Raw genomic sequence first — 27173 nt, 5'->3', positions numbered from 1 at the left:
ACCTACCTCGGCCATCTCCTCCTGGATGGACTTGCATCATCTTAAACTCAACCTCTTTAAATCAGACCTCCTTTTATTCCTCCTCTTCCTCCCCCAACGCTGATCTCTCTATCTCTATTCCTCTTGAATCCACCACCCTCTTTCTCTCCTCATCCACCAAGAACTTCTTGCCACCCTCGACCCCTCCCTCTCCTACTCTCAGCACATCTCTACTCTGGCACGCTCCTGTCGCTTCTTCCTCAGCAACATCCGCAGAACATCTGCAGAACATCAGCTTCTTCCGCAGAATTCGCCCCTTCCTCACCGACTACACAGCTCCTGGTTCAGGCCCTGGTACTGTCCCACCTTGACTACCGCAACTCCCTCCTGGCCGGCCTCTGCTATCCATCTGCTCTAGCTCATCCAAAACTCTGCTGCCTGCCTTGTCTTTTCCCTTCCTCATTTCTCCCACTCTACACTGCTGCTCCACTCCCTCCACTGGCTCCCTATCTCCTCTTGAATTCAATTCAAAACTCTTGTACTCGCCCCCTCTGCTCCTCCGCCTCCGGCAGATTAGCTGTACACCCCGCCGCTCCCCCACTTCCAGATCCCCCTCCTTCTCCACCCTTGCCCCTCAGTGGTGGAGCGACCTACTCACGGATATCAGGACTGCTCAGTCCCTGACCTTCCGGTGCCTCCTCAAGACTCACCTCTTCAGACATCTGTAAACCTCACAACTCTCGACTATACTGGACTATATGGCACTGAATTGTACCAGTATTTCTAATATAAGTTTGACTGCTCTTAGTCGAATTTACTCTTAAATGTAATTATTTCCTGTATTCTTTATTTTGCTCTTATTTGAATTTGCTCTTATTTTCTACCGATTTTACTGTACTATATAACTGCTCTTCTCTGTAATGTGATATTCTGTAATGTGATATTTTGTAACGTGATACTTTGTATTGTGATATCTAAGAAATTAATAATAATAATAATAATAATAATAATAATAATAATAATACTATTTGTCCCAGCCGTATTCCACACAAGTGTTAGAAGTGACCCTGTATATTATAACTGTAGTTCAAAACCAGATATAACATATCTCTTCCATAGAGTTCATTCTATACTACGGGAATCACAAATAGTGACAACCAGATCTTAAAATAGCTCCACTGAATCGCACTTTGGATCGGTCTTTTGTGAGCATGAATTTCCAATGGAGACTGAGATAGAACTTAATACCTAAATCTACTCTTTCAAGTGTTGTTATAGCAACATCTAACTTAAATTGAACGAATCAAACAGCAAAGCCCAAAAGAATGTGTTTCCAATCAATACCCAGAATCCCTGTGCACACATCTCTACATATATTACCACATGCCGGTGAGTACTTGTATTCTTCAGCTATTAGAGGAAAATGCCTGTCATCTTTTAAAAGCAGAAAATCATAATTTTCTCCCAAAAAAGTAGAAATAAAATAGAGAATGTTGTTACCTTAAGACAAACTAAAGAGAATTGATGGTTTCTTTGGAAAATCTACTTAGTGTTAAGTCATTACTTAACAGAGATTGAGACCCCCTTCTTCCCTCTTTTTGATGTAATACAACCAGGGCCATCTCTAGCGTGTGTCTATGTTGTGAAGAAACCCCACAGTATGAGGTAGGACCTGTTCATTTTTGTGGAAACCCCCATAAAACATCACAGAATATCACACTGTAGGACTCTATCTGCAAGCACTTGAAATACACTGTTGAGTTGGTTGGGAGGTTCCCCATAGCCGTCATTTCGTGCTCTGGTCTAACTGGTGGAATGGATCCATTTTTCTGAAACCCATTTGTATCAAGAGGAGGATTCAAACTAAGAGTGCTAATACATGTGGTTTATACTGCAGAGAAGCTTCTATGTTGTTAATGCATCCAGTATCCTCTCTATGTGAAGGAATTATATATATATAAAAAAAAACTATTTTTACATTAAATAAAAAAGCCCATGCTTTTGGCTTCATGTGCTTTTTGAAGCACCATAGGCAATCTGAAATTGGAATGCACCAGTAGGGGAGTTTATGATAACCTTTGTAATTAGCTGATCTGAAATAGAATAGTCTGCAAAGCTGGACTCGCAGTTGGCTCAAGGCAATCAGCGGTCAGTTTTCACAGGAAACCACTGGACTTCTCGGCTTGTATAAACCTTATTAACTTTTTACATCTCATTTACTGACAGGAGACAATATTGTAAGAATCCTGAGAATGAACAACCTTGTTTACAGATAAACTCAAAGAATTAAAAAAAAAAAATAAAACAAGATATGCTACCATATATTTTTGTGCAGGAGTTAACGTCTCACAAACTGTTTTAATATGTTTGCATTTGTGCATGGATGTTTATTTGTGTTTGTTTGTTTGTTTCTATTAGACCTTGTGGCTTTTATAACTAAAAGTGAAAGACTTGTTATACTGATTTGAGAATGTGTATATGCCTTTTATTTCGATGTGTGTGAATTTACGTCTCGTGAAGTACAAGAGACTAAAAGCATATTCTGCAGTCTGACATGGTGCAAGACAGGCAACCCATCTCTTGCCTAAAGAAACACGTCTGCTTACAACCGGTCCTTAGCCCAGACTTCATTATTCCAAACTGCAGGACTGTGTTGTGTTTTTGTGATGCAAACTGCTGCTCATTCGGTACTGCATTAAGACCCCAAACGTATTTGTCTTGTGACCCAAGATGGATTCACAGCCAAGCCCCTGGAGGTAAAAGGCTAGTGCTTTAAGCCACTGTAGCTCAAGTACCCCCAAGGGACTTATTTAGAAAAGGTAGTTCCCATCTGAAGGCTATTCAGTGCAGTTTTTGAATTAGTTCTGGTGGGGTAATGGACAGTTGTTTGTACAGTATAATCACATGAGAGCTGATACAAATGAAAACTTATCTGCAGTCTCTCTGAGAGGCCATATATTGGATGTGATGACCTGCCACGCCCAGGTATTTTCTCAAGGTCACAATCCATCTACATGAATGGGCAGCAACCATCTGCATTATACTGTACCTGCTCTTAGGCTGAATACAGTACAGAGATCTGGGCACTGTATAAGTAATATATAACATTTATTTGGCATGTTTTTTTAATATGTAAACACAGCACACCACCTTACAAGAATAACATATATCTTTTTGATAAGAAGAATTTCAATGTGAACTGCTGTTATGCCAAGTTTTATGTCCATGGCCAAAAACTTTCTCAGAAAAAAACATAAAACTGAAATAGCTGAGAAAACTGGTAGGAAATGGATGCAGGCATAAATTATGACCTAAAAGTAAAGCACAGAGCCCCAAAGCCCATGCTACGATTTTACTGAACAACATTGGCTGATGAATAGGCCATTTCTGCAAACTACCCATTTGAATGCTTCTGTATCTGGAATTGTTCACTGTTCACTTGTTGGCTCTTTGCTTTATCTACTGCAGCACAAGGAATAATCGATTACTTGTAACCTTTACCTCCAAGGTTCTCATAAATGTCAAGAAAGTGTATCTTTCTAGGCGTATGCAACTTTTGGCCTTTAAGGGACTCTAAATGAGCCACATTTGTACAATACATTAAATTCTGTTTTAGTCTAAACACAATCTCTTTGATTAACCTGAGCTGGATACCATAAATCTGTTAAATGTTGAATAAAAAATGTGTTTTTTATATTCTGTAAAATAACCTATACAATTTTATCAGAGGATCTAATTATACATACATGTGTTGATGATCAGTGAAAAAGAATCCAGTGCAGTACAGTAAAAAATAAATAATAATAATAATAATAATAATAATAATAATAATAATAATAATAATAATAATAATAATAATAATAATAATAAAGATTACCTAGGGAACAGTACCTACAGATTTGGACAAAAAAAATCTGAGAAAGGGCTTAACAATGACATAAAAGCAGGGGTCCTTCAATCGAAGCATCTACTTTGAAATATTTCATTTTAAATATCTATAATAAAATATAAACCAAAGCAAAATATTGCTGTATTGCTGGAGGATCAAATTTAGTAGACAAAATAAGCATATTGCTATAGCGCCCAATTTGTATAGGATTAATACTGTTTGCTGAACCGTTTAAGCTGTTATTATGCAAAATAAGTAAAGCTAAGAATGTTCCACTACTCAGAGAAACGCTGTGGTGTTCTGTCTTGCCATTGGCAGCTGGGCAGATTTTTTCTTATTTAAGTTCCTACTACAGAGGTTCTTCTGTTTTCTTTTTGCCTATTGATATTCCTTTCCAGGTCGATTATCACAGTGCAGTGCCATCTGGCATATATGTAAGTAAGGAGGATTAAGCTTCAATACAAAGCACTTTGTATTCTCTTAACAGCTTTGTCATTAAATATACAATGTTAACAGTCTATCATTTTGTATTGGTTACTTGAAGAAATACTGTAGGTATGCACTGTAATATAGACTTCACTTCCTTCCAGAATACAATTACTGTATTGACACTTTGGTCTAACAAAAATAATATTTATATAATGTTCCTGTTTTTCATCTTACTAATTGGAACCAAAATAAAAAAAAAAACTTAACTTTTTCCTAACAGTACATTCTAATTTCTTATACTGTACTTTAAATATTGGCTTCATCTTCTAAGCTCTCTGTTTCTTCTATTGCAAAGCCCAGAGTTGCATCCAAATGAAAAAACAAGGTTCTGCTTTAGAATATATTGCAAGCATCAAACGGATCTCTGTTGCTCTCCTCAGCGTGCTACCCCTGCTGTGGAGTGAAGTGTCTGTCCCTCTGGGGAAGAAGATTTGGTAAGTGTCCAAGCCCCCTGCTGTAATGGCACCCTGAATAAGTGATTGTGTCATAAAGTGACACAGTGCCAGCGCAAACACACCAATCAACCCGAGTCTGGCTCAAAGATGCAGATAAGGAGGAATACAGTCAAACGTTGATATGTCTGTATGCGTTAAAATTGCACAACAAAAAAATAACAGAAAGCTAAACCTTTTCTTACTCTGCAATACATGTGACGATCATGCTTGCTAATATGTGCCTCTTCTTTCTTACATGTATTATTACCGGTAGTGATTTTATTATGTACTTTTTCAATTCGCTTTTCCCTTGTCTTACCTAAAGTGAATATACTCATGTTTCTTTAAATGAACAATTAGCACTGGTGCTGCCAAGTGGCATGGATTGTTGCAAGCTGTCGCGGAAGAGTTTTATTAATGGTAAGTTTCCTGAAAAAAAACTTTTGTCTACATTTGGAAGTGAAACTGTTGCCTGGGAGACTTATTTAAGGCCATCATTCTAGAAACACACTGCATCTTTTGTTTGCCGTTGTCCTATTCATATAATTTGAGGTGGAGTGTATACATTAAGCCTAAATTGAAAAATGTTAACATTAATCTGATTTTATTTGGGTTCAAGTACATATTACGATATATGTATATTCACATGCACGCACACGCATATATTTACATATACTTATCGTAGATTTTCTTTCTGCACGTTATTTTTATTTTAAATCTCTAATAGCTGTGTCATTTATTCTGTCAGTGCTAATTACACTCTTTCACTCTCCCCCGATATTAATTCTGCAATTTCACACCAACACCTCCATGTTAATGCAACCCCTGCCGAAAACATGAGGGACAGCCCCACTCCTGAATTACACTGGAATGAATCCTGGTCACATGGCCGGTTTCTGCCACAAGGAGATCATGACAAAAGTGACAAAGACAGTGATTTCCTGTCAGCACAGAGTACGACAGGCCTGTCTAGAAGTGATGCAAATGAGGGAAACTTTCACCATGGCTTGTTTGATCCACTCAGGGTCGTAGCACGCAGAGCAGCGAGGGAAACACAGAGAGCAGTGGAGGTTCACCCAGGGGAAAGGGGGGCAATGTCTCCAAAAGGAAATGGGTTAAATCATTCAAGTGCTGTCTATAGCTTTCAAAACATCACCGTCATGCAGGGGTGCTGCTTCCAGATCATCAGTCAATTATGCTGGACTGTTTTTGGGTCTGTTGATTTAAGATTCTAAAGTAAATAGTTTAAACATATTAAAGTTACCTAATATAAAAAATATATGCTTTTATAAACTGTGATCCAAACAAAAACAAAAGTTTTTTTCCACCCTAATTTATAATAATTAATCTTAAATTGTCAAGGAAACCTATTAGCTGTTGAAGTCTGAAAAGTACAGAGATGTTTGAATACAATTAGTTATAAAATTACAATTTAGTTTAAAACTCAAACGCTTCCAGTTAAAAGCCCATTAGCCTATCCACTAGACAGTAAGATTGTCTACATCTTTGTGTTGTATAATTATAATCAGACACTGACATATAATTATAGCCATTTACTATATTTTAAAGAAAAAAAAATAAATTGATTTAAGCAATAAACAAACTGAAGGCATGCTGGAGCTACGGAATTTCTTTTTTTAATTTCACTTCAAAGTGTTCATTTTCTGTCAAAGACATAACAAAACTGTCTTACTGTCACTTATCACCGCTGCTTTGAGGCTTTTGGTTTTTAAAGACCACTTGTACTTTGACACTACAGCCAAATGCTTTCACTACCAGTCAAACCCATTCCATGAGATTGCTCAGATTTGTACACCATAGGTGAGATTCGAACAAAACATACAGCACTGCTTCATGGCTTGCATTTTTTCCATGCTCTACGGTGCTATTCAATCAAGGAGGACACAGGCCCAAACACACCACCGCATAGCAATCCATAAGCTTTATCATTACATTCCACTTATTTACCAAGACGGATGAATGTTGCAATGGAACAGAGAAATAACGTGGATAACGTTTATTTTTTAATTACATTCCCCCCCCCCCCCCCCCCCCCCCCCCCCCCCCCCCCCCCTACGGTACAACTTGTAATATCCCTTATGATTTTATTTGTAATTAAAAATATAGATAATTGTAGTATTTACTGTGGCTCGGACACTCGAGGAGGACTACATGCAACATAGGTATTACAGGTATGTGTAAGCACACACAAGAGGCGAGCTGTATCAGTACCACCCACGCCTTCCAGTGTGTTACTGAGCTTATAAAAAGTCTTCCGATAGGAATGAAATTAGATGTGAACCATTGCTTGTGCTCTTTTAACCATGTGGTATTGCAATGTTAGCAGTCAATCGGGACGCAGGACATTTCCAAGCTGTTTTTTAAACCAGGTTTCTACTTCCGCAGGGATGACTAATGTCTGGCATTAGTTCAATCAAAAGCCCCAAAACACAATTTTCCACAGTACACCTCCAGCTCAATTTTTTGTTTACAATCCACCTAGGCTAACAAGTCATGTTCAGGACTGGAACCCCATGTAAAAGTATTCTAATTCATTATTTAAAAACACATCAACATATTTGATTTATTCTGGTCCTATAGTGTGTTTATCTTTGTCTAACAATGTCTGTTCCTTAAGGGATTCAAATGATGGTCAGACTTTTTACAACAGTAATAACAAAAAAAAAAAACTGGATTCAATCTGAAATTAGGTATATTCAGTATAAATTATACCTAATTTCTATACAAACAGGTGCCTACAATATTATAATTGAGTTTGTTTGGCTGCTTCAGCTTAAGATTCAAAAAGGAATGCAGTAATTAACATTATAAAAATATTTTTCACATGGTATACACCTTTGTTGTCATTTCACATAATGAAAAACAATGTATGTTCTAAGGTTTAAAATAAATGACAACTATTTTAATTTTGTTTGGCATAGCATGAATTTATCAAGTAGACATAAATAGATATTAGAAATAATTATTTATAAAACTGAAAACCTGAACAATGAGGTCTCTAATACTAATGCTCTCAGTCATTTTTACTGATGGCTTAAAAAAAAAAGCTGTAACCATATTTCTTCTAAGCATGCCACTATTTCCAACTTTATCACTTAAAAAATGACTAATGATAAGGTCAATATCCTAGATGCGAGAGAAGATTAGTTTTGACCTTGAATGTAACCTTTGTGGTTTAGAAATGAACATTTCAGAACAAAATGCTAGGGGGTAGTTGTTTCTTGTCATTATGTTATTTCCAGTTCTGAAGGTGGTTATTAATTTTATTTCTTTATGATTCACAATCTGCTCTTTGAAATATGCCATATGCTCAAAGCAATTCAAGGATGACGAGTGTCAGAATCAGTGCAATAAAAATAGCCTAAATGAGGTTGATTTACTGCAGCAGGCATCTCTGCCCAAAGAGCCCCCCTCACCCATAATAAAATCCCCAGCGTTAGGAGATAACATCCTGGCTGTGAAAAGGCTTCCAAATTTTTTTTTTATTTCAATCAATCCGACGTTAGCCTGATAAAAGTATACAGCGAAAATGATAACAAACAAGCAGCATAGCACATATTTATTAGACGAGCAGGGAATGAAATCAATATCTCGGTCCAAAATCAGTTTGTTTTAATCATGAACAAACACATTGACTTAACGCAATACAGCCTGTTTCTATCTATAACTAATAAAAATTCATTGAGACAAGGCTTGTATCGAGGTTGCAGTAAACCAGAATCAAGGAAAATCTGTGTGTGTGTTTCGCGCTCTCTCCCTCTCTTTCTCTCTCTCTCTCTCTCTCTCTTCGAGAACATCTGAAGGACAGACAAATCTGTCTGAAACCTCAAATCAAAACACATGCTGTTAAACCCTACTTCCATTTACTATTCATTTGGTTGCAGTCTATTGCCATTCCTCTTTGTTTCTATTCATTGGGAGAGAAATCTTTGTTCTTTTTATGAAATTACACCTAATGAAATGTGATAAAGGGAACTTTCTGGCAATTATGATGTCGGCGCAGGCTGCCGACATGCAGGCAATGGAAATGAGGCTGGGGAGAGTGGAATGGGAATTCTAATAGACACCATGATACATGCAGTGAATGTGGAGATGTCCTCCGAGGAAGAGAGACTTGTCAGGCTAATCTGATTTTCCATAGCTAGGTAAAAGCAGCAACACTGCTCAGCTAACCTTGTAGAGATGCTGCTGCTGCTCTTCTGACATCATCAGGTCATGGCTGTCCATCACTATGGATTCCATGTCAATCAGCCAATCCCACAGCTCCTGGTACTCCGATTCAAAATCTAGAAGACTGCTCAGAAAAAAAAGAGAACAACATGTATGGCCGATCCAATAGGTAATGGTACTTGAGAAGGGTGTTAACGGGATTATACTGCAAGAATATTGAAATACTGTAAGATCATTTTTTCCCCCCACTGGTTTAATGGCCCATATTCTGTATTGTTAATATTATAAAGATAAAAAAATACATTATATTGGAAGTCTCCTAGTGGCTTTTTAAGATCAAATATAAATGAGCAACATGATTGTATTTGTAAATTAAATATGTGAAATGCTTACCTTTACTCTTTATAGCTATAAACGTGTTGTGACTGTTGTGTTGCAGGTACCCACCATGCTGTGTTGTTGAGTTGTACGCAAATTACATTGCAGTGCAATAGAAACTCAGAAGACTCCATACAACCACTGTGGACGCTTGAACACTGACCAAGCCAACTTGTTTCAGATATAGTTCCCTTCTCATGTATTCCGCCAGTGTCATTAGGGGCTGTACATACGTTTACACAAATATGAAAACATGAGGGGTATAGCTAATGTTCTCAGTAATTTATGCTAAACTACAAATGGGATAGCAAATGGGATAGCATAATCTAAAGGGCATGTCATATAAGACTGAATGTTTTGTAAACTGTAAATAAAATGGAAAGATTAATAACAGGCTCAACACAATGCATTGAAATAGATTTTGACATCTGTTTCACTGTTACCTAATCCTTCAATCGGCGTGTGCGCAGTAAAAAGGTTTCTAGTGCTGTGTAATAACTTTTGTGATTGCAATAATTCGGGAGCTGTTAGTTTTATTGAGATGTAGCAAAATACTTTAGTATTAGAATAATACCGTTGCTAGTTTTTGTAGCATTGCCATAATTAAAGATGATGTAAAATACATTCAATAATTAGCTTAACTGAATTACTAATCCTCATGTTTAACTGAATACGCTTCTTCAATAAAGTTTAATTAAATAAATAAATAAATAAGCAAATATACTGTAATTGCATGAATTATTTGGGAGCTGAACTGAAAAACTGCCCCAGAGCTCTCTGTGTGCCATTTGATGTCACTCCCCATTGAGAATGAGCGGAGTTAAGTATTTTTGATATAACCCTCCACATATGAAGTTACTATCTCAAATGCTTTCTGAGAAGCACATGACTCATGCGGTGGCGGTGGCAGCTTACATTTTTGTATGAAGCCAATATCTCAACGCGTTAGGTCTTTACCATACGGAAACCAAAAAGTCGCAAGTGAAGTTTGTCGTTAGATTCTGAAAATGTGGAGTTTCCAGCTTAATTGCCCTATTAGATTTTAACAGTAGTTGGTGTGGCACCGGCAGCTTGACAAACTCATACAAGCACATTATGCTTAATGATGTTATACCATGTTTCATGACAATTGGATGTGCGGTTCTCCAGCTATATGGAAACATGTGACAGTACGTTCAACATACAACCACATAATCAGCTCATCAATCACTTTAAATCAGTGTGGAACATAAAAGAGGCCAACTGTACCAATACTGTTTCTTAAGCAAGTTTACTTTGTATAATTGGTCTTGTTAAAGGTATTATTTGGACCCATAGTGCTGGAGGACAACACAGATCTGAATGGCTCCACTGCAGACCCGCAGGCGCCCTATCAGCCACAGGGGTCGCTGGTGCGTGGTGAACCATAGATTGCCCTGCCGACCTAAGCCCTCCCTACCTGGGCGGAGCTCGGCCAATTGTGCGCCACCCCCTGGGAACCCCCGGTCACGGTCAGCAATGACATAGCCTGGATTCGAACCTGCGATCTCCAGGATATAGGTCACATCCTGCGCCACTCGGGAGCCCCTTCATCCCATATTATTAATGGAAAAGAAAACACAACCCAATACTTCTGGACCAGTATACCAGTAGCTTGTAGTTGGGTTTTTGGGTTGCTATGCTATCAGTCATGACCAAGTTGGAGAAAGAAAACATATGTAAGTTCAGTTACCCTTTGTATAACAGGTATAAAAATGATGTTCAAAGCCAGTAAATGACAAAACACTTTTGAGTAATCTTTTGAGAAACAGAAAGAAGGAACGTTATTATTTTGAAAGTCATCAGTTGTAAAGCTGAATCAGCACATGTCACAGCCTTGACCAAGGGTATTATTCTAACTGCAGCTAGTTCTTTTCTTTAGTTTTGTTTGCCACTGTTACTTGATAAGCATCTTAAAACATTACAAGACATCCCAAAGTTTCAAACCATCACCTGTCCAAATAATGAATATATATGAAAACGTGGAATGTATTTCTCAGATTCAATTAATATTAACCTCCATAAACTAACGTCATTATATTCTGTTGACATCCAAATATACTGTACCATATCCATCATTTTCAAAATCAGAATATGTCTAACTGAAAATGAAAGGTTGAAACCTCTTACAACACATCAAAATGACACATTTCCATAATCAGCTTTTTATTTTATGGTGTTAATCCACATTTTCAATACAGGTATTTCATTTTTTTGTTGTTTTAAATAGTATTTGCCTGCTTCTGTCTTGTTTTTCCTCAGTTGAAAGACAGCTGTCCTACATTTATCAGCTTCAAGGTTGAGAGATACATCTGCTCAGTCCACCATTCAAGACAGGCTTGAGTGAATATGGCAAGGCAGTGAAAACTAGGCCAGATATAGCATTAGACAGGTCTTCCCCAAAGACAGGTTAGATGCAAAGGTAGGGCCAAGAAGTCAAAACAATGAATCCTTGAATAGGTAGCCATCGTTAAAATTCAAAGAAGGATCATTATGTTTTTCAACAAAATTAATCATTACAATGAGAGGCTTAAAAGGATTAGTGATGCTTGATTCAAAGCCAAGTGAGCGAGTCAAGTCAGGACTCAGGGGTAGATGTACTAAGATGGGCCAGTCGCACCGCAAAGTGTACATTTTGTCGTATGTACTAAGAGAAAATATGTTAATAAAAAGAGCTGCAATATACTAATTTAAATATTTGTAGCATCATCTTAGCGAGATCTCTAACATTGCAAGAGAAACTAAATTATTTTTATTATTATTATTATTATTATTATTATTATTATTATTATTATTATTATTATTATTATTAACTTGCCATACTTAGTAGCCAATTAACACAAAATAGATCATGGTGCCGCATTGACAAATTATGATACTTACAGGACAGTTAATTCTCATTATTACAAATTTCAAGGGACTCACAACACATTTTACATTATACCACTAATTTGTATTATCATGTGTAGCCTATAAGCCAAATGTATACTGTCAGTTTTTATTTAAGTTAGTCAGTGGTGCAGTGCTAAATTGTGAACAATCACAAACCACCTGCAGATTAATAGAATAGGTGTGTTGCCTATTCCTATACAGATGTTCAGAATGAGCTGGAGGGGGTAGCAGCACATGTGTGCAGTCTATTGCTGTCAACACGTTGGGGAAACCAGAAATGTCATAGAAATTTGTTAGGAAAACATGGTGCAAGCCACGAAAGTGCTGCATCATCAAAAACAAATATAAAAAGGAGGCAATCCAGAGGCTTTCAACATCATTGACGTCCGTGGTGAACATAAAACATGATGGCTAAGATCCTCCAAAAACAGAAAAAACGCAAATCCAGAGTGGCTATGTACAAGACATAAAGATCATAGCAAACCGAGATGAGATCCACTCTCATTTGGAATGTACATGTCACTCTTAATTTCAATCCTCTCAAAAGCAGAGAATATGACAGTTGCAAAGCCACATCAAGCAAGACCCCATTTGGCATCTACTGCAATTTAAATGTAGGTAATTGTTCCCTTCATTGCTAAAGTATTTTAATTAACATACAAGAAAAATACATTTAGCAATATGATAATATATATCCTTTAAACAACATGTCTGTCAATATCAACCTTCACGGAATGTACATAAAACATAATGAATAAGTATTCACTACAGAGTTAAACAAAACCTCCATCCAAATGGAGATAAAGCAATGCAGTTAAATTTCACATTGATCATACAACTGTAGCTATGATATTTATGTTGCATGTGATTGACTGTGTTACTGTAGTAATCATTTGCTTGTTTCAGTAGAAATACAGTTTATGCAAAAAAACAAAAAAACAAACAGTGGATGTCAAAGGCTGCACTATTTCAACTTGATTGCACGTTGAAGCTGAACCGCGGGCAATTACATTATATCTGTAGGATGTTTCATACATATCTATTTAGAAGGTTTTATAGAAGCTCAGGGAAATAAACACATGTGGAAGGTCTCACCTTCCTAAAAAGATATATCTACACTTTAGCTTTCCTCCCGCATGCCAGATCCATCGAGACGCTATCTGTTATACAAAGGAAGCAATTTGGGCCACAAGTTGCATCTCTGGTAAAAAGAAAAAAAAAAACAGTAGAGCTGCTGCCTGTACCTGTTACTTCCTATTCTGTTGACTTTTGACATTTCAGCAAACTCTTTTTTCCTCTTGGTGCTGTTGGAGTACTGCTCACTGTAGAGCTTGAGGGACATCTGCTCCACCACATCTCTCCTGGCTTCCAGGTCACACAGCTGCGCCTCACCCTGATTAAAATACATGAAACACTTGTTATAGTATACTGTGCAGTATAGTATTGTACTTTACTGCATATAGTAGTCTTCAATTAACCAAAAATAAAAATACCTTGGCAGTGCCTTAGTTTTTAACTTTGGGAAATTATCTATAAAAGCATTTTCTTACATATTTTTTACTGATAGACAGATACAAACTATAAGTGGTTTTAGTTACTAAATTAAAAAAAAAGAATTCTTCAATACAATATTGATATCAAATGCAACACCCATTCCTACTACATATGAACCACAGTCAAGAGTGGCCTTGGTCAATATTCTGAGGACAATTGTAGTGCCAGCTGTGTTAAATACTTATGTAATGAACTAAAAGGAGTTTTGTATCAATATATTCTAAATGTGTTTTTATGGCTTTTTATATGCCGGATCATATAAGGCTACATCAAACTAAGCTGCTGTTACAGTGAGTTTCATGATTCTACAGGAAACCTGATGGGGCACAGACAATCTGTGATGTTTATAATGACACTGAAATCCATCCGTAATATAATCTACAATTCCAAATTAATGTGCCAATTCATTGTTTGCTTTAGTATTATATAACTCACCCTCTATATGTTAGCACTGCAGTATAACAAAAATGCCATACAATTTCTTAAAAAAATGTATTCAGAAGCATGAAATAAAATAAAACAAAATGTTAACCTTATCATGGAGTCTTAGCATAGTGACGTAAATACTATTATCTTTGTAAAAATGAAGGTGAGATAGTTTATGAGACAGTGTTTCAAACCTATTGTATATATACTGTACAGGAAACACCATGCATGGTCATAGAGTGCTGTGGTTATTTCACTCATGAGGATAGCCTTAAACAAACCACTCAACCTCTTTGGAGGCTTGTGGATTATTTGCTGCTATTTGGCTATCCTCAGTCAAGGAATAACTACAGTACTCTATGAACCTTCACAATGTATCCTCTATATATACACTATATTTGAAACACACAAACTGTATACAACTATAGATTTGAAAACAGATCATTTGATGTCATAGGGAATCAGACAGATGTTTAATAATATAACCAATACATGTATTTTAATACAAACCAGTACAAACTCTGAGGAATGCTCTTTCATTATCTTTTAAATTTTTTTTTATTATGCATTCAAACTGCGCCACTGAAGTGTTAGGATCCTAATTACCAAATTCCATCTGCCCTGCTTACACACACAATCATGACGGTTGCAAACTAAGACAGAAGCAATTTATCACCTTGAGCTCTAGGACAACTTTACACCAACAATCCCCTGCCTTTTCAACAATCAAAATATTCCATAACACTATCCATGCCTGATAATTAAACAGTCATAAACTGTAAAGAACAGGCAATATGAGAACCCTTCACACTAAGCTTTAGTTTAAGCCATTCAATTGTCTGCACTGTCAACTGCTTTAAGTGCTGTACTACAGTAAAAACTTGTATTAAGGCCACCTGTGTAAAAAGCTTGCTTCACAATTAAAGCCACATTTTTACAGTCCTGATTTGCTCCTGTTGACTGCAAGGAGCAGCAATGTGACTGCAAAGTTATACTGTATTCAGTATCCATCATCTGTAGTCACAAATGCATCCAACCTCTGTTTAATTACCCTTAATAAGACCAGCACCCAGTAAAGTACCAATAATACAGCTGTTGTGACAGGGCAGAGGCCCTGCACACTTGGAAAATGTGTGTTTTGTGGCTGCTTTGAACAGCCACAGTGTAATTGTTTAATTGTTTGATTGAGCCAGATCACCTGGCACTGGTTTAATTAAGTACACCTGCCTGTATTTAGCAGGCAGGTATTTAAAAAGGTCTATAAGGCGTGGTCAGGGGCTGTGTAGAGGCCTGTGCAGAGACCTGAAAGGGTGAACCTGTGTGGTTCTTGTGTCTGGGTCAACTGTTCTTAAGGGCACAAACCAGCCTTAGCCAGGGCTTCATTACACTGTGTACCAAACACATGAATAATGAGTCAAAGTATACTGTCTCTCTAAAGCAAAAACTTAATGGCAGTCATATTAAGCCAAGGTCAATGCCATGGTCACGTGCAAATATGAAGTCAGGCTTAAATACTGTGGCAGAGGCAGCTTTGTAAAATGACTCTCACAAAAGGGATAATTGTTCTTTTATAACAGAGAGAATCACAGTTGTGAGCGATGTAATCTGATTGCTATAGAAACACTGGATTGCTGGGGGCTCCCGAGTGGTGCATCCAGTAAAAGCACTAGCTAGAGTGCAGGATGCGCTCTATAGTCTGGACGTCGCCGGTTCGAGTCCAGGCTATTCCACAGCCGACCGTGGACAGGAGCTCCGAGGGGGCGGCGCTCAATTGGCCGAGCGTCGTCCGGGGGGAGGGAGGGTTAGGTCGGCCAGGGTGTCCTTGGCTCACTGCGCACCAGCGACCCCTGCAGCTGCGTTGTCTCCGACGCTGTAGCTCTGAGGCGGCTGCACGGTGAGTTCGCAGTGTGTAAAGAAGCGGGCGGCTGACGGCACACGCTTCGGAGGACAGCGTGTGTTCATCTTCGCGAGTCAGCGCAGGGGTGGTAGCGGTGATCTGAGCCTAAAAATAATTGGGCATTTCAAATTGGGGAGAAAATAATAAAAACTGATTGGCAACGACTAAATTTAAAAAAAAAAAAAAAAAAAAAAAAAAGAAACACTGGATTGCTGATAGGAGGTAAGTTTTTAATTCTGTGTTGTTAAGCCACAGAGAGGCAGCCATTATATACTGCCAGTATTTACTGACGTTGTAAATACAGCAGAAGAATAATGGCATTCCGAACTTTTGACCACTGATTGCCATAGTGTTTCTAGATGTTTTCAATTAGTTCTCAACACGTCTACTTCTGGGACTATATTATGGCGTTGGTGTGGCTTCGCTTAATCGTTGCTATCAGCGATTCAGTCTTTCTATAGAGGTCGGTGACTGTGTATCATTCTGAAAACAGAAGTCACATGACCCAATATGGGTCACGGTTCAAAGGGGAGGTTGCTGTGCCCTGAGTGCTGAGTTTCTACAACTCTGAAAATATGAAGCTGATAACTAAATGATTTATGAGGTATTAGCAGTTGTTGCTAACGGGGATGTTTAATAAAGTCATTTTCTGCTACCATATTACTATTGATTAAGAAAGGCTGACTCAGAGACAGCTGGGTTGGGCATTAGAATATGCTTTTTTATTTTTAATGTTAAAATACTAATCCCTGATTGACATCAGATAGACATTTCTGCCATACACAATCTATTTATATATGTTAGTATAAAAATGCTTTACAACGTATGCATTAGGAGTTGGTATAACTCACCGAGAGATAAAAATCCTCAACATTTTAAATGTACTTTTCTTTTCAAATTGCTTTCCTTTGGGTCCCTTCCTATTTTGTTCCCTGCTTATACAGATATGCGCAACCAGTACTGCCGAGTGCTGCATTCTGTATTCTTATTTCAAACAGAATCATTCAAACCTATACCCACACTGTCAAAAATCTTGCCTTTAAACTGTTAATGCAGAATGAAATCAATATAAATTTTGATCATTTGATGAATACTTACTTCTGTCTCTAGGGTGCAGGGATTCAGAAGTGAAATCTGCTGAATCAAGTCATTTTACTTTTTGTGTACTGCCAACACCAATTTACTAGCCTCTGGAAAGTTCTTGAACTAGTCGTCTCCAGAGGTATCTGTGTTGGTTTTACCGTCAATCATGTCTGGATGTGAGAGAGCAGCCATCATCACCTACTGTTCTTACTCTTCACAGCGTTCAGACATGGAAAGTTTTGATTGCTATAAGCTTTTTATATAAACTCAGAGGATAACAAAATGTAAACATCAATAATTTATAAGCACAACTCTAAACAGTCTTGCTTTTTTTTTGCTTTATATCTTGCCAATAAAACTGTGTTGGAAGATTAGACAGGGAGAATGTGCAATTTTCCAATGAAGGTTAAACTCACAGAGATACTTATCCTTCATGAAAACATTAATACTATTGGAAAATTACTACATCATTTAACATTTTTGTATTGGACCCAACAAACCAAAGTACTGTAAAGAGATTAAATAAAATTGAAAACCAGGGTGAGCAGTAAAAAGCCTGGTGTGAAAAAAAAAACTCGATTAAAGCTTTTCAAATAAATGTGAGATAAAAAAAAAAAAATTCTCACATAGAGACTTTTTTTTCTCTTTAATTATATTCTCAACTCAGCATCTCTGTAAGGACTATGTGTCAGACAAAAATCATAGAATACAGCTGTGCACCAAACATTAAGATACTAACTCAACGTTTCTGTGTCTATGCACATATTAGGTCAATATCATGGCCATGAACTCATTTAGCACGTTGGGTTTATATACTGCTGCAAATATCAAGTCACTACCGCAAATGGTTTCTGAGATATGAGGCACTGAGCCCCATGGTCAGCACAGATACATCTCAATAGTGCATGCACTAATGCAAAGAGATGGCTAACACACATTACAAAAACAATAAAACACATTGTGACACAATTAATATGCTCAAAATGATGCTGAAAATCCTATTAGATTCTATTTGACATAAATGAATACATTGTTTACCTATGCGTGATAGCACAAAGGGTATAGTCTTGGTCTCTGACAAAATCTATAGAGACTGGCCAGTTTATAAATTAACTAAGCAGATAGATGCCTCAGGACAGCTTAGCTATGTTTGTGTGTGTGTGTGTGTTGCTATGCATTAACAATGAGTGCATTGTGATATTTGCTTAATAATCGGTATACAGTAGGTGTGGCCACAGAGAGGCAAAAAATGAATATTTGTTGTTCATTTATATGCTCTTCAGTTTGTGGTCGTCCACACTCTGTGCTGTGAGCAGGCTGTGTGCATCATTCAATGTGAGGGTGAAAGTCTAATATTAGATTTGCTATTTCATTGTCTTCTGGCCAGTGATGTTTGTCTTTGTGTACAGTACTTTTACTAAGTGTAAACAAATGTGACTTATCTGAATGTTATGAGGGAGATTCTGTGCCAGGTTTAAAACTGGACTCTGCACCGCTATGTGTGGAACACTTAACATCCAAATTAAAATATTACAACTTTAAAATGTTATTTCCACAAATCATTGAATCATATCCAAAAACACATCAATGTACATTCATGGGTATGGTGTTACAAACTAATTCTTGTTTCTAAGGGAAGAACAAAATCATAATATGATTGTTTTTATATATGTGATTTTCTAAATTTGTAAAAAATGTCAGCAGCTGCATTTCAAGCAACTACACCAGACATAAACAACCATAGGGCCTTTACCACACAGATGTTTTGAATAAAACAAAAAAGGGGCTTATTTACGTGATATCTTTGTAAAATGGAAAGGCACTTGTATAACGCCTTTGTTGTATTGAGTTCTGTATTCTTTTTTATATAAATGAAGAATTTCATGGATGCCATGCAAACAGGAAACGATCCTTATCTGAAACAGCTGGGGAGTTATATCAATTTACAACAGAAGAAATGTGCCTCTGGTGAATACTACCAGTAGTAGAAGCTATAAACATCTCTCTTATAAATAAAATGAATACAAATAAAAAAAAAATTGAAAGGGTGAAAGGTTTTATTTATTTATGTAGTTATCTTTGAATACAGAAGTCACCAGGATACGGTTTAATTAATATCAATATGAAGCTGGACCTTTTCCTTTTAAATATATTTATTACTGCATATCAAATCTCCCCTTTTTAATTTCAAACCTCTTTTCATTTTTCTCTACGCAGCTCCACTGCCTAGTAGCACCACCAACAGTGAACAGTTGGTCCGAAAAAACTTCAGGTTGTTTCCAGCATCTGCCTGGACATGCCGGCTTCAGGATTAGCAGAGGTTTAACCAGTATGAGGTGTATCAATGTCTCGCTCCCCTTTTTCATCACTGTAAAAGATAACCCCTAGCTCTGTGAACAGTATCCGGAAACGGAATGCATTCTCATCACACTTTTCGGACTCCAATGGGACTCGTGCTTATAGATGCCAGAGGGTCAGAAAGCAAAGTGTCTGGAAATGTTACGCCACAGAGTAAAATTAGTACGATTTTTTTTAACTAGAGTTGATTTTTTTTTAAAGGATTAACGCAAAGTGATAAATATGAATAAATATTATGTAATCTCTGGGGACATCTTAAGCTCCAGAAGAAAAAGAAAAAAAAAAGCTTGGTTTACGGTATTTATTTAAGTAAAATCTATACATTATTATGGTGAGTTTTTATTTATTTAAATAAGAGGCCATGTGAAATGTTTTTTTACAGCAAGCAAACACGACAGATCACTCACACTCAACTCTTGCTGGTCAGTTTCAAAACTTCCAGCTGTGAGGACAAAAAAATAAACTGTGAGGAAAAATAAACAGTAAAATATCAGAGAAGCTACGATCAGCCAGGCAATATAACGACAATATATGTTAATCTGTATCTTAATTTGATCGTCATGTTAGAAACAAGCTTCTAACTCACTTCTTCTAACACAAGTTCTGGCAGAATGAAATAAAAAAGAGGATTTTAGAGCTGCAGAACCAGCTCATGTGCCTTTAAAAATATCTGAAGGAGTTTTAAAGGTTTAGCTCCTGCAACATCTATCATCAGGGCGTGAAATTAGCAATCGCTAGAAGCCAAATTGCTGCTTCTTATTTAATTTTACTGCTGAAAGGTGACATTTAATAGCTGATCTTTACTTCCAAGATCTCTAAAGAGGTGTGTGCAAGAGTTGAAAGCACAGTGTGTATATAGAACAGTTTCCAATGGAGAAGTCTGGTAAAAACTCCAGCTTCCTGGTGACAGTTTATGGTCCTTTTATCAACTTTATGTATCCTGTGAACCAATCATAGACTATATCCACAAAAATAAATGAAACTCCCTTAGAAATCTTGCTTAAATTACAACAAGCAAAAAATGGTTGGTTGGCTTTGTAAAAAAAGCCAGCAGGGTACCTTGTTTTTACACCAAGATTCAAAAGTAACTATACAGGATAGATAACCTACAACCATTACTTTTTGTTTTTATTATATAAAAAACGTTTTTTTTTGTTTTTTTTTAATGGTGTAGATTGCATTTTGATGCAAATATTATGATAAATATGGCGTTGTGTACATTATAGTTAAAATAAAAGGAGCAAAATCAAATATCATTATAGGGGAAGTCAAAAGTTGTTGAGACATATCTTTATGATTTGTAGTAATAGAGCTCAATGTCACATTGGGCATAGCTACTTTCCTTAGTTAATAATACAAAATAAAAACAATTAATTTCTAGTTATCCTTTATATTTTCCAGGCATGTTGCCTAAAAGAGAAGATGAGACATCCCAGCTATTATTTCCTGTTAATAAATGTTATTTGTTTGTGTTGCTAGACTGAACAAACATTCTTGACAACATCAGTCAGGCTATGTTTATCTACAGACACAGTTATATTCAATGGACAAAACAGTATTGACTAGTATTTAGATGAGGAAGTGTGTTTGAAGATTTTTTTTAAATCTAAAAATGCTTAATTTAGAGAGCGAACATGATTTGAAATATGTTAACAGAAACAACACTCTGCCACAAAATGCTGTTCCACAAAGACCAAAAGATTTTAAAAAAAATCTGCAACAGCTTCGATGAAGATATTTTGAAAATGGAGCCAATCGCTTTAGGCAGGTGTTACATGAGACTCCATTAATATAAGTAATTAACACTAGCCACCATTTTAATTAACATGCAAACCTTAATTAGGAAATCATTAACTAACAGAAAAAATCTGATCTTAATGCTATAGCTAAGATCGCCAGATTCTAAGTGCATTATTTGAGCTTCTGAAATAAATATTAAATAAAGGTTTTGAATAAAAGGGAACACAGCTTTGGATGGTGTTCTGGAAAATAAGTTGGCATCTGATCATTTTTGCATAAGTATATTTGGAATCACATGTAATCAAATTGTTTACATAGAGGTCCTGACGCAGCTCACCAAAGGAATGGTCACGTGTAATCTATGGAACCAGCCTAGAACGGAAATACTTGGTCTCATTGATTTTTATTCGGAGAGGACTGCAATTATTAAAATGTTTCAAATGAAAAAGCATGTTGTTCAGAACCATAGGGCTACTAGTGTAGTTAACCTTGTATGTTATTAAAGGTTATAAAGTTGTTCTTCAAATTATTGGATAACCTACTCCTGGTTTTCATTATCAAATCATCAACGGTTCCACTCTGGTGAAACATCCTTAAATAACTTCCTGCCTGCATATTCAAATCATGAGCACCTGTCCAGAAACAAAGTGGCTGAATGTAACTTTTTTTTTTTTTTGCTGGAACACTTCTAAAGCTCATAAGCCAGAGGTTTGATGGATAAAGCCTTGGGCTTACTCTCAACTTAGGGCTAATCAGCGCTTCACTTTGAGGTGAGATGCATTTTAATCAGCACAGCTCTCCTTGTTAAATATTCTGATATTTAATGCGTGCTTCCACTTTAGTTCTCACATCATACTGCATTAACTGCATTTATCAATTAAAATACTTGGAACAGCCTGTCACACTGGTGCTACACAGGCTTCTGCTTTGACAGATTGTTTGCTCACTCACCAGCTATTTGGCCGCAATGCTAAGATACCTCTTTGTAGGCACAGAGGTGAAAAAAGAGGTGAGCTTTTAAAAGGTCGCTGTGCTCTTCTGGGCAATCACAGAAGGGAATTGATTTTAGTAATAAGACAAAGAAGCAATTGTAAAGATCGATGCATAAAGCTGGAACGTAATGCAAAGGGCTGAGTTTACTATTTCATTAAGAGTAGGACAAAAACTGGAATTGCTCAGAATGACAAATGTTTCAGAACATTATATACACATTCCAGGTAAGAGCTCCAGGCCAAGTTAAATTCAATTTCTCTGCTCCATTGTATTTCTATTTATTATTTGTTGTATTTGTTCCAGCTTGTGGTAGTTGCTGCTACTGAAGCAGTATTCCTTCCAAACCAACGCTATGCTTCATATCGGTATATAAGAAAACACATTACTCATCGTTGCTACCGGCTGTGTTGAGCGTACCCCGATAACATATTTTTTTTGACAGTGGTTACAGACCCACCTCCCCCCACTCCCCCACTCCTCTGTCTGTCTAAATGTCACTGTATCTGCAAACGTTATGCAGAAACATGCTCCCCATTTCTGTAGCAGCAAGCAAGTTCAATGCTTTGATTGGCTTACCTGTTTCTTGCCGCTTTTGCTCGCTCCAGAGGGGTGGATAGGTTTATGAATTTGCATGAGAGGCCACTTAGGGGTGCTGTCTCCTGATAACACCAATTTCATAAACCTATCCACCCCTCTGAAAAAATACAAAAGTATAAAAATCTATTTTTCAGGTGAACATCTTTACCATACAAGCATATCTAATCTATCCCCAGATAACTTCAAGCCTCTTTCCACAATGTTATACTAAAATTTTTATTTTTCTGAAAGTAAAGTTGTGATAGCACATTTCTGGGGTGGTGCAAAACCCCCATAATGCCACAGTGAATCGCGTTTAGCAGCCGTAAAGTCTGATTTTACCCGTCGCTAAAAATGCAGCGTGTGTAAAGAATGGTGTTCACCTGACGTTTTGCACCCGTAATCAAATTTGCATTTTGCCATCATTAATCCATTAAAATTATATTGAAATGCATTCAAATGAAGAAAAGAGCATGGAATTTGGCGAGATCTGGATACTAAGCAGGTGCAAACATTATAATGTGATGTAAGGATTTTGCCTTGCACTTCGGCAAACCATTGTAGAAGCGAGAAACTAAGAGCTATATAAAAGCACACACCTGCAGAGACCTGTCATTGGCTTCAGGATGGCTGCTGTGGTACACGTCCTGATGAGGCGACACTTGTTCGAAGGAGAAGGGCAAGTTGAAGAAGACCCTGCATATTCAATCCCAGGGTCACTTTGGGATGCCAGAGAATGCAGTGCTAAAGTGTTATCATCTCACTCCGCAGGTCATCCTAGACCTGAATTGAGGGATGAGCTAGACCCCAGCATCAATCTAGGGGCGGCTAATCCCTGCACATGTGAAAGTGCTGTGTTATCTGCATTACTTAGCTTCTGGTTCCTTTCAGACCACAGTTGGAATGTCAGGAGGGATAGCACAATCCACCTTTTCCAGAGTGCTAGACACATTTATGGATGTGATGCTAATAAGGGAAGGCCAATACATATCATTTGCTAAGGATACTAGCATTACTGATATTTACTGCGGCTTTTCCAAACAACTCCTTTTCATGCTGAGTGACTTCACCCGTAAGGACTCTTAGCTCCTTCTCAGAAAACTTTTCTTTTCTTTTCCGTGGGCCAAGAGGACATTTTTTTTGCTTTGTATTTTTCTGCTCCACAAACGTCATACAGCGACTACTGCTCTCTGTACTTCTAACTCTGCAAGTGCGGCCTCTAAATAGACCGATGCGCTCATTGAGATTCTCATTATCATAATTGGTGATCATTAATTGTGCTTGTTGAGTAATTTGCATTGCTCGTAAGCTTACATAGGGCACAGTGCAAAATAATTGCCTGGCTGCAATGCAATTTGAATTTTGCATCCGCAATTATTTGCACTGCGCCTTTACTTACATCACCCCCTTTGTAGTTTCTAAAACATTATTAGATATAGCCTTTAGAAGTCACGTTTTAGTTGGTAACCCTCTTGTCTGGGTATGAAGCATTCACTCAAAAGCTCATGAGGTTCTCTGCAAATGCCCACCACTAAAAGGCAGCATAACTAAATTGCCTGTGACGTTTTCAAAGAGCACATGAATTTACCCAAACAGAGGTTAATTTGCTAGACACCATGCCTTACTCTGTTTTGTGTTGTATGTTCATTTATCCTTGTTAATTAAAAAAAATAGGGTTTAGAAATGGTAATGAAAGTGTAACAGTTCAAGAACAGTTTTTTGTAAACGCATATCAAATTTCTGTTAGCCGTGAATGAAGGTGCATGGATATATAGTATTAAGCATTCCTGCTTTGTGTATTTCTTATGCCCACTAAACTGTTTAAATATATTCTGAACAGGCTGCCTAAACTACCAACTAGGACTAGAACTCAAGGGGTTAACCAGTTGAAAATATTTTAACCATACAATTGACAGCAGCTAAACGGCTGTGCTTTATTCTAACCAGTAAGCCACCTTCAAAGTTGCTGTCAGGTAAATGACCTTGTATTTCATTAACTGATAATTAAATGGATTTATTCCACTAACGGTTTTAATTAAAATGCTAGAAATATTGATTACCCCTATCATCACTACTCCCCCAGATGAAAAAGGGTTTTAGGAATGTTTATTTAGAGAAGAGAGAATTAAATTAGATTGGATCTTTAAGAGACCTAAATAAGGCTTCTTACTTTTCTGCTGCTCAAGCAGAAAAAAATAAGGTTTCAATTTTTTTTTTGATGTTTAATTAATTATTTTGAAATCCATTTTTGCCTACCTTGATATTTAATTAAAATATCATTTTAAAACATAATTAAGTTGGTGAGTATAATCCGTGGGGCAGTTGCTCTATCAAAAAATTGAAAACAGCCTACAGATGAGTATTCAGTAAGCTTTGAACTGTTAAAAGGTGCAGTTCCCAGTCTTGAAATGACTTCAGGCTCATTTCACTCAGTCACTTGGAACAGAACTGTTCTTTTAATGCATATATTGGCTGTTCTGTAGAAAGAACAGGCACCAAACTGCAACTTATCTGTTGCTGAATATACATCTGCAATAAAAGAAAAGGTTAATAATGTCCACTAACTGCCGTATATTCAAAATACTGTAAAATAAGCATGAAATTAAAAGTGATTTGTTATTGAATACATACAAAGTTATCATGAATTCACCAGGCATTCAGCACTTAGTGATATAAAACCATAACCGTCAAATGAATCACGGAAAGGATTAGGGTAAGGGTTTATTTCATTTGCATACATCTGAGATGAGGATTACTTATTTTAATAGAAATTCTTATATGAAATCATATTCATTTATGTTTATAATAAATATTTTTAGATTTAATGGTGTGAGTCGCACAAGTGGTCAAAATTAGTCAAAACAGACCACAAACAAAATAATTTTATAGTAATTAACATTAATCCTATTTAATGTCTTTTACAATTGTAGCACATTTTATATAAAAAATGTATGCAACTTTTACAGATGAAAAAATATGCTGTCCTAGGGTTATGCAATTGTTTTTAAGAGCTATAAAAGTAAACAATCTGTCCTAACAGGTTTTCAACGTGCAACAGTAGATGTAAAAATATCTAATATGTGTGGTCCTCAGGATGCAGCATTCTGACATATGCCATCTAATATATGCACAGTACTTGTATTTACTGTCTTCCAAATATTTAGGAAATTGAAACATGCATAATTCTACACTAATGCATGAAACATCTAGGTTCTTTATATGGACTTTCTAGTTATAAAACAGTCTTATGAATTACTAAATAACATCTTCCAGTAATTTTAACACATAAAACAGTGTCCAAAAAACGTTCCTCCAATTAAAGGCACTGGTGGCTTTGATTGCTTTGGGTGGGTCCTCCCTTGGCCTTGATATAAATAACTGGCACCACGTTAGCATTGAGTTAGTATTAAATCAAATTTAACCTTGTTTCAAAGTCTAACTTTACTTTTGGATCCCTCTACAAAGTGCTGTATGGATGTGTTCAGATCTAATTGTAATCAACAAAAGTACAGATACAGAAGAAAAAACTTTTGAGACAGTAATTAAACTGTGCTTTTCTGAACAAACACAGTTCTGAACTACTGAACAGGTTATAACTGAACACATTAGTATTGCACCAAGATAGCATCAGGGAATGAGAGACTCAGAAACAAGGAGCTGCAGTTTAAGTGCTGTTGCGCATATTTAATACACAGTAAAACAAATAAACAAGGTACGAAGACCAAAACAAAAGGTTCACACGAAACAATACGAAACAAATTCAACTATTCAGGCTGGGCAATGGCCTTTGCTGAATAGTCTCTAAAACACAGTCCCAACACTCCATCCCAACACTCTGTCCCAACACTCCTCACCAATACTCCGTCCCAACACTCCGTCCCAACACTCCATCCCAACACTCCGTCCCAACACTCCTCACCAATACTCCATCCCAACACTCCGTCCCAACACTCCTCACCAATACTCCGTCCCAACACTCCTCACCAATACCTTCCCCAGACAAAGGATTTCTCCTTCCTTATATACATGTGGCCACTCCCCAATTAGCACTCAATTACCTCATTGGGGAATGGCCATACCTGTGATTGTTGGCAGGGACAGATTTAACCCCATCCCTGCCAACCGTACATTCCCACACACTGTTTACAGCAGCAAGGCTTCTGCCCTGCCACAAGTATATACTACATATTTGACGTCACAGCCGCCCACAATTGCTGTAGCTTGCAAAGCATCAAGGGAGCATTACTGTAGTTTTATTCAGCAGGTGGAAATAGAC

General features: G+C 37.0%; 1 protein-coding gene across 4 annotated transcripts in view; it reads right to left on the bottom strand.

The window, feature by feature from the left end:
• LOC117420581 (A-kinase anchor protein 6-like) overlaps positions 1-27173 on the bottom strand; it is a 111305-nt gene that overhangs the window by 33380 nt on the left and 50752 nt on the right. For all 4 annotated transcript variants that reach the window (XM_058991632.1, XM_058991635.1, XM_058991634.1 and 1 more), the window contains exons 8-9: positions 13515-13663; positions 8986-9106 (exon numbers count right to left, since the gene is read on the bottom strand). In XM_058991632.1, coding sequence (XP_058847615.1) covers positions 8986-9106; positions 13515-13663 — 270 coding nt within the window. The remainder of the gene's footprint in view (positions 1-8985; positions 9107-13514; positions 13664-27173) is intronic.

The sequence above is a fragment of the Acipenser ruthenus genome, chromosome 18, assembly GCF_902713425.1.
Source record: "Acipenser ruthenus chromosome 18, fAciRut3.2 maternal haplotype, whole genome shotgun sequence".
Taxonomy (NCBI): Eukaryota; Metazoa; Chordata; class Actinopteri; order Acipenseriformes; family Acipenseridae; genus Acipenser; species Acipenser ruthenus.
Note: the sequence above shows the minus strand (reverse complement) of the source record. Positions and strands in the feature narration are given on the sequence as shown.